Source organism: Lycium barbarum, chromosome 9, assembly GCF_019175385.1.
Source record: "Lycium barbarum isolate Lr01 chromosome 9, ASM1917538v2, whole genome shotgun sequence".
Lineage (NCBI taxonomy): Eukaryota > Viridiplantae > Streptophyta > Magnoliopsida > Solanales > Solanaceae > Lycium > Lycium barbarum.
Genome location: NC_083345.1, coordinates 35,399,491 through 35,408,579, shown reverse-complemented (window position 1 = coordinate 35,408,579; position 9,089 = coordinate 35,399,491). Strand labels below are relative to the sequence as shown.

The 9,089-nt window shown below is 35.6% G+C and overlaps 1 protein-coding gene across 1 annotated transcript; it reads right to left on the bottom strand.

The window, feature by feature from the left end:
* Positions 1 to 1,592: 1,592 nt before the first annotated feature.
* On the bottom strand, positions 1,593 to 5,589 carry LOC132611247 (probable LRR receptor-like serine/threonine-protein kinase IRK). Its single transcript, XM_060325670.1, has 3 exons — positions 4,076 to 5,589; positions 3,772 to 3,961; positions 1,593 to 3,293 (listed from the first exon to the last, which is right to left on the bottom strand). The coding sequence occupies exons 1-3, from the start codon at positions 5,121 to 5,123 to the stop codon at positions 1,841 to 1,843; spliced, it is 2,691 nt and encodes an 896-aa protein (XP_060181653.1). The 5' UTR covers positions 5,124 to 5,589; the 3' UTR covers positions 1,593 to 1,840.
* Between the last annotated feature and the right edge of the window lie 3,500 nt (positions 5,590 to 9,089).

The following is a 9,089-nucleotide window of genomic DNA, read 5'->3' as shown; positions in this document are numbered from 1 at the left end:
TATTCTCAATTAATTTATTCCCCTTCCATTTTCTCTCTTACTCTTTCATTAATTGAAGGGCGAAAGGTGCAAATATACAACTCAACTTTGCGATCTAGAGCAGATATATCCCTCATTATAAAAGTGGTGTATATATACCGTTGCAGTTATAAAATGGTGCTAATATCCCTACCATTACAAAATGGTGCAAATAAACCATTTTTGCTGACGGGATTTTTTTTTAAAATCATTTAGATTATTTTTTAGTTAAAAAAATGTCACGTTACTTTAAAAAAAAATCTACTCATTTTTTTGAGCAGACATACTTTTCTAAAGTCACATAGTAATTTTTTTTTCTGATGGGTCGGATCTAGTTCGTTTAAAAAAACGGATAGACTTATTTTTTTAAAAGTCATGGAGATATTTGTTTAAATGAATCATACACAACACACCAGGAAAAAAAATTACCGTGGCTTTAGAAAATATGTCTACTCAAAAAAAAAAATAGGTAGACTTTTTCTAAAGTCACGTGGCATTTTTTTAATTAAAAAATAACCTAAATGATTTTTTAAAAAAAAAAAACCTCAGCGAGAAGGGTATATTTGCACTATTTTGTAATGGTAGGGTATATTTGCACCATTTTGTAATGGCAGGGATATATATACACTACTTTTGTAACAGAGGGTATATCTACTCTAAATCGCAAAGTTGATAGATATATTTGCACATTTGCCCTTAATTAAATAAAAAATTGAGCTTTTCCTTTTCACTTTGGTTTTTGTCTGAATTCCGTTAATATAATCTAATAATCACTTGGTTGGATTGTTTGCTTTGAAGTTGGAGCTAAGAATCTTTGAGGCCCTCAGACTATCTATTCACTTTTTGACTTGGCCAATCTATTTGCCTGACACTGTCATGTTTGGTAAAGTGCTTCAGAAACTAAAACATCTGACTTTCCTCTCTAGTAAATTCATTCTCCTTAAATATAACTTGGGTTTAAGTTAATTTTTTATTCAATGGAATAAAATTGTTTATCTTAACAGGCAGTAAAACACTATTTTGTCCATCTCTGATTAAACACATATAATTTAAAATGACAATTTGACTTAGTAATTAGCATATCAATAGTAGTGTACAATATAGTAAGAGTGAGTTTATTAGAAGTGATATCACATCAAAGTCATAATTTAATTAGCTTAGTAAAGTTGAATGCATAAAAATTTATAATAATTGTTTAAAATTATATTATCCTCAAAAATCAGAATGAAGGGAGAATATCAATTAACCTGCCACGAAAAACAGGAGTGATTTCTTTTCGTTTGATTATGTCCTAATAAATATGGTTACTCAGTTATATGTAAACATCAGTACTTAGCTAATAGACTAATCGAATTGCACTACATTGTAGTCTTATTGTAATGAAAGTCATTCCTTACAGACAGACATGCACCAAAGGCATTAGTGCTTGTCTGAACATTTTGTCCGAAAATGCACTTACTAGTTACTGGCGGTCTGGCACATCCATTTTCAAAATTTTGAACTAGGAAATTATACATTATGCATTCACATTTGATTAAACGGGAACAGACTGCAGGAGTCAAATGCTAAGGATATGCCAAGAAGAAAGAAGAGAGTTCAATAACCGTAAGAGTACTACACTGGAACCAGGTGAAAAGGAATCCGGTAACCATGAGTAATTCAAAGGACTAAAAAAGATGAAAAGGAAGGATTTTATAACAATTAAGAGCAAAATATTCTACAACAAATTCCAACTTCTCTGAATAAATCAACCGGATTCTTCTTCGCCAGGATGAGACATTTATAATGCCATTTCTTACAATCTCTATTTGTCTAGTGAACATCATACAAGTTCATCCTGGCCTTCTGAAGGACATCGGATTAGCTCCAAAATGTTAACCACTTCTGCCATATCAGGCCGGTTAGATGGAACTTGTGATGTGCAGATTAATCCTAACTTCATAACAGGAATCGCCTCATCTGCTGGAAATTTTCCCTGCAGCCTTTCATCTACACAGTCTTCTACCCTGCCTTCTTCTAATGCTCCTCGTACCATGTCACACAGTACTACCACATCATCCTCCATATATTCAACTGGCCTCTTTCCAGTAACTACCTCCAGAACAAGAACTCCGAACCCATACACGTCACACTTCTCAGTTATCTTCACAGTTTTGCATGCAAATTCAGGCGCCATGTAACCAAGTGCACTCTGAATTTTACTACTCAAGACATATCGATCTAGCATGGGTAACAGTCTCGCTAAGCCATAATCTGCAACTTTAGGTTCACCTGAGCTATCAATCAGGATATTGCTGGACTTCAGGTTGTAGTGGATTACGTTCATTTGGTGCAAATGAGCCAAGCTTTTTGCTGTCCCCAGAATGATGTTGAACCGTTCATTCCATGAGAGGAAACACCCACCAGATCCTTCATGGAGATGCTTGTACAAATTTCCTCCAGCCACAAATTCATATATAAGTAACTGTAAAGATGGCGTCCAATAATAACCCTCAAGAGTGACAAGATTATGGTGACGGACTTTTCCCAAGTTCCTAACCTCCCTCTCAAAATCTTCCTGAGACTTGACAAGACTGGATACTGTAAGCTTCTTAATGGCCACCGGGTGCCCATCCCCAAGGACAGTGCGATAAACTGCTCCAAAACCACCTCGTCCAAGTTCACAATCCTTGTTAAGCAGAGCATGTGCCCCTGTGCTGAAGTCGGGATCACCTGAAAACATGACAAGCTTACCGGAATTGGCATCCGTAGATGGAGAATGGCTAAAATCATCTCCACCAGAAAATGTAAGGCCTGCAGCAGCAGAGTGGGATGTCGTGGACCGGACACGAATATTAAGCACAGTAATGGCAATCACCCCAACGAAAATAACAGCAGCTGCACCAATAGCAATGAGGGCAGAGATGCTTAGGATTTTCTTCTCATGGCGAAAACTCTGAGGGACAGTGCTGGGAGCAGAAGAATCAGTGGAGTTGGGATTCAGAACAATTGGCTTGGGCATGACGGAAGAACAAGACCTATTGACAGCAGCCCCACATAGAGACGGGTTCGCTGACACAGAATGAGGAGAAATAGTATTAAAAAATCCATTAGCAGGTAGTTCGCCCTGTAGCTGGTTGTGTGAAATGTTGAATGAAGAGAGATGGCCAAGATCTCCAAGCTGCTTTGGTAAGCGTCCGGTTAAATTGTTAAAGGATAAGTCAACACTTTGAAGGTAAGCCAGTTTAGCTAGGGCTTCAGGTATACGACCAGTTAGACCGTTATGTGATAAAGACCTGACAAGTTGATTGAAGCAAAACATTAACTAACTGTAGCAAAAAATGCATATTCAGGTAACACTAAGCAGTAGATAATGGATATAGATAGATGGATCATACAGGCAGCAAGAGCTTAGCAATCTGATATTGTTGTTACTTTCAGGCTTCATGTAAGATATTACTGTCATAACCACTCAAATTATTCGACACACTTTATAGCACATTTCCATATATATTACGCAACTAGCTTTTAAAGCAGACGCCGATAATTTTATTATCATGGCAAATTATTGACTCTACATGATTGCTAGAACCACCAAATTTCAGCAGAAAAAGACTGAAAATATCCAGCATGGTTTTGTATTTGAGCTTGCCTAAAGAGAAAATAACAGCAGATCAAGATAATACCACTATAGTGTCCTCTTAAGAATCTTCAAGCAGAGAAAGGCAATGTCCAACGACAATTAATGAAACATAAAGAGATTCAAAAACTTACAAGGCCACTAATGAAGAACAATTGCCAATCGAACTAGGAATTTCTCCCGTCAAGGCGTTTTTTTCCAGCCTAAGTTCCATGAGAGATGTCGTTGCACCAATTTCGACAGGGACAGTACCATATAAGCGATTTTCACTCAAGTCAAGAATATCCAAGGATTTCAATTGCCCTACAATCTTAGGAATGGTGCCTGCAAGTTAAGTTTCAAAGAGTTAAATGAAATTTCACCAAATAACTCTCATTGCTAGATATTTCGAGTGCTAGAAGCTTTTAAGAAAATTAAAAGCCCGGGTAGGAAATTTACCCGCCAAAGAGTTATGACTAACATCCAATGCCAGGAGCTTAACACAACTGCTCAATGACTCTGGCAAGCTTCCAGAAATCGCATTCTGCGACATGTTTAATACTTTCAGGGACTCAAGTTTCCCTATTGAAACAGGAAAGTTACCAGAGAATTTGTTCTCAGAAAAATCAAGAATCTCAAGGCTTTTCATTTCTCCAATCCATTCAGGTACAATGCCCACAAAAGCATTACGGCTCAATATCAATTCATTACACAAGCTAAGCTTCTGCATTGTGCTTGGAAGCTCTCCAGATAGAGAATTTTCACTCAAATCAATTGACCTCAAAAGCAAACAACCTCCAATTCCATCTGGAATTTCACCCCTGAAACGATTTCTCCCCAAATTTATCGCTCTCAAATTACTCAAACCATCAATTCCCACTGGAATTTCGCCATCCAACAGATTGTTCGACAAATCAAGAGACCTTAATCCATTCAAAGACCAAATCCCAGAAGGAACCAACCCTGAAAACTGGTTCGACGATAAATTAAGCGTCGCGAGTGTCACACAAGAGCTCAAACTCTCCGGGATCTGCCCTGAAATTTCATTCTTGGCCAAAGAAATCGATCTCAAGGGGCCACATTGTTGAAAATAATCACCAGGAATCATCCCTGATAAGTTATTTTCACTCAAATCAAGATTCTTTAGATTAGCAAGCTGAGCAAGACTAACACTAATGCTTCCACTAAGCTTGTTCTTAGCTAGTGAAAGTTTTCGAAGAAACTGTAACCGTAAAATGCCTCTACTTATCCTTCCAGATAAACCAAATCCATCAAGAACAACTTCAGTCACTCTATTGGATCTAGGGTTGCATTTAATTCCATTCCAATTACATGGACTATCATCCTCTTCATTCCAAGATGTTAGCTTTCCATTTGGATCTTGAACATCAGATTTGAACACCATTAATCCAAGTACATCATCATTCAAAGATGGGTTCAAACATTCCACAAAAATAGGCACCAAGAAGAGAAATAAAAACACATTAACAACAAACAGCTTTCTCATTTCCAACAAATACAAAGCAAAATGTATTGCTTATATTTCCATAGCAAGACTATATAGACAAAGTAGGAGGTTAGCTGAAAACAATGTTGTTTTCCAACTTCCAAAAACAGGAGTTGAAATGACCAGTTAAAACTAAAGATACGAGTTATGGGTCCCAAAAGCAAGACCCAAAACCCTAGAATTTCTTAAAATACAGATGAAACAGGAAAAAAGTTGTGCAAATCTGCTCAAAAGAGTAAACTTTAAGGACCAAAACCGACAACCAGAAAACTTTAAGGACCCAAACAGTTTAGTGTGAGTTTGAGATTTTGCCGGAAAAGAAACCGCCTGCACCGGAAAATTTGCCGACGGGGAAGAATGAGTTTTCCGGCGACGGCGAGTCAGTGAAGCATTTAAAAGGCTGTTATTTCTATTTTAGTCTGAGTGGTAGACAGAGAGACTTTAATAACGGGAAAAAGAAGCAAAGGGGAGAAAGCAGAAGAACAAGAGGGATGCTGTCTTTATTATATTCGACACGTGGCGGTGTATAGTAGGTTGTTTAGAGTCTGATGTGGATTCCACGTAGTCTTTGTCAGACGATTAAATAGTGATAATGCTTCAAATTTAAGGACCTTTTCGCCCTGACAAGTACTCACTTCTTTTTTTTTGGATTTTTTTTTCTTTATTTGAAACTCAGCATTTTGCAATTAAAATTTCAAATACAACTTGAAAATATCTAAAATTTATTTTTATTTTTTTTAACTTTTTTCACTTTCAGTATATTTACACAAACAAATATTTTGTTGCAAAAATTATAACCAAATACAACTTTAACTTCAAAAATTTCAAGTAAAAGTTACTCCCTCCGTCTCAATTTATTTATCGTTTTTTTGTGTTACACGCCCCTTAAAAAATATTAATTAAGAGGGGTGTTTAACTAACTTTACCCTTATTCATATCCAAGTTTTAATCTCTCTCCATTATGTTTACTCTATTTATGTGTCATCTCCATTAATGACAAAATTATATTATGGGTAAAATGGGGAAAAAATAATCAATTGTTCCTTAAACTCCTAAAACAATAAATTATTTTGAGACAACTATTTTTAGTACCCACGACAAATAATTTGAGACGGAGGGAGTATTCACTTTTTTCGGTTTTTTTTTTTTTTTTTTTTGCTTTATTTGAAACTCAGCGTTTGACCATTCAAATTTCAAATACAACTTGGAAATATCTAAAATTTCTTATTATTTTTTTTTTATCTTTTTTCACTTTTAGTACATATAAACAATCAAATATTATTTTGCAAAAATTATAATCAAACACAACTCTATTTTAACTCCAACTTCAAAATTTTCAAATAAAGTGAAAAAAATTTTATTTTTAGGGCTAAACGCTTGCTTAGAAAACATTAATTGAATCCTGAAAAAAGGGATAAAATTAACAAGCCGACCCACCTGAAAAAGAATTGGGCAATTTGCAGGATTGCCCTTCGCTGGGGGTTGTCTTTAATTTTGTCCCTCAAAATGGTAGTTTTTTAACTTTTGCCCTTCAAGTAGAATTTGGGCTTTAAAGTCAGAATTTGCATGGGCATAATTCTGCCTTGTGAATTATTATTTTTTATTGAGCTGGAGTTCGAACTCACAACTTCGGAGTATTAGGCGAAGGGCAAAACTTAAAGACCACCAATTTGAAGGTAAAAATTAAAGACCACCCCAAACGAAGGCCAATCCGCGAAAAAAAAAAATCACTAAACTGAAGTAGTACTAATAAATAAAGTGGGAAATTTAATAGCACCCCACCACCCACTGCGAAGGAAAAATAAGAAGCAGCAATAAATGCACTTGTGTTTTCTTTTATTTAGGCCAAACCCATCGACGGATACATGTGGTCGTCTACTTCTTTCACTTGAGCACCTAAAGTGACCCTTGTTCCATTTAGACACTTCAGGTGGGTCATTCCTATTCCATTTAGACATTTTTTGCACCGTTATCGGAGCAAAACCAACACCAAAGGGGGCGCCACCTCATTGCACAGCCAACCAGCCCAAAAATCTCAATTTTTAATGGTCAAAACTCCACGAATTTACAATTAGTGAATTTACAATTAAAATGAGTTGGCACAATTTAATTGAGCTGACACAATTTAAATGAGTCGGCACAATTTAATTGGCCACTTAATCCACGTAGGAGACGACTGGTGTTGGTTTTGCTCCGATAACGGTACAAAAAGTGTCTAAGTGGAATAGGAATGGCCCACCTAAAGTGTTTAAATGAAACAAGGGCACTTTAGGTGCTCAAGTGAAAGAAGTGGACGACCACAGGTGTTTGTCGATGAGTTTGACCTTTTATTTATGTATTGGAGTACTATTGAAGCATTCCAGCATACCCATTTTGTTCAATGTTAATTGACTTTTAATCAATGGGTAAAAGGAGGATAATATATTCGAAGGAGCATAGGAATTGCTACGACAACAAGAAGGAATCCGCAACTTAAATGACCCAAAAAGTGGATTTGGGTATCAAAATAATGTAAAAAACAAAAAGTAACCAAAGTACCCTTTGCGCCCTAAATTAGTGAGCAATAGGGGTTATATTTTTTTTGTACAATTTTAAAGTTCTTAAATTCACGTTTTTTCAATACTTTGACCAAAGATTAGTCATGTTTCAAAATGTTGGAATATTAATATTTTATATAGAACATGATATCTTTTTCTGCGAACAATAATGTAGGCTCAATACATCAAGTATACGTAAACATTAGGATCGTCGTTTTAGGGGTTGTAAAGTAGCCCAAAGTAAGTTTTGTTTGTTTGAAAACTTGTTATCTAAAAGGTTTAAGTGTTTTATCACTAATCTTTGGTCAAACTATGAAAAAACGTGAAATTGTACGAAAACAATATAACCCCTATTGCGCACGAATTTAGTGTGCAACAGGACTTAACTGTAGATTTGCAGTTCAGTCATATTGCGCACTAATTTAGGGCGCAAAGTTTATTGTGTTACATTTTTTTTATTGCGTTATTTGATTCCTACAACCACTTTTTGAGTCATTTAAGTTGCGGCCTCCAACAAGAAGAGACCATCAGAGGTCGTTAGTTTTTATGATATTGGACTATGCTTCGACGTGACAAACTTTCAGATGCACCTAAATATATGTAAAGTAGAAAAAGTACGCTATGAAAATCTGTAAAGTCAAAAGAATTAATAAATGTATTAAATTTGATCCAAAAATATGTAACATGCTCAGAAATTGTTGGAAATAATAATTCAAAATTGTAGGAAACAAAAATTGATTAGGATTTGATATTTTAATCCATGTCCAATTAGGATTTATAGTCAAATTAGTATAGGAATAGGTTTTTCTATTTTGAGTTAAAGTAAGTTTTATATTATTATATGCTGCAATTTATTTTAGGGTGTAAATTGTAGAGAGCATTCAGAGATTCAAAGAGTTTATCAATAAAATATTTTCCTTCAAATTGGTATCAGAGCTTTTACGATCCTGGTAAAGAATTAAAGAGCTTTCGCTGCCGGCGAGCGGCTATAACCCATATATGCCGCCCGTCAGGCCAATGATTTTGTTGGCACACGTCGGCCAATCATATGCATGTGAAAAACAATCATGCTGAGAATGATTGGAAAAAAAAATTATAGGTTTCAAAAGATACAAACAAATTTGCATAAGAGGAAGGAACGCTTCTCTAAAAATTGGAGAAGTGAGTTAAAAAAAAAAAAAGGGTTGGTGAGAAAGTGCATCAACAAATTGGAATGTTGGAGATAAAGTGCTCCAACGAGTGAAGGTTGAAGAGAAAGTGCTTCAACAATTGAAGGTTGGTGAGAAAGTGCATCAACAAATTGGAATGTTGGACAGAGAGTGCTCCAACAATTGTGAAGATTGAAGAGAAAGTGCTTCAACAATTGAAGGTTGATGAGAAAGTGCATCAACAAATTGGAATGTTGGAGATAAAGTGCTCCAACGAGTGA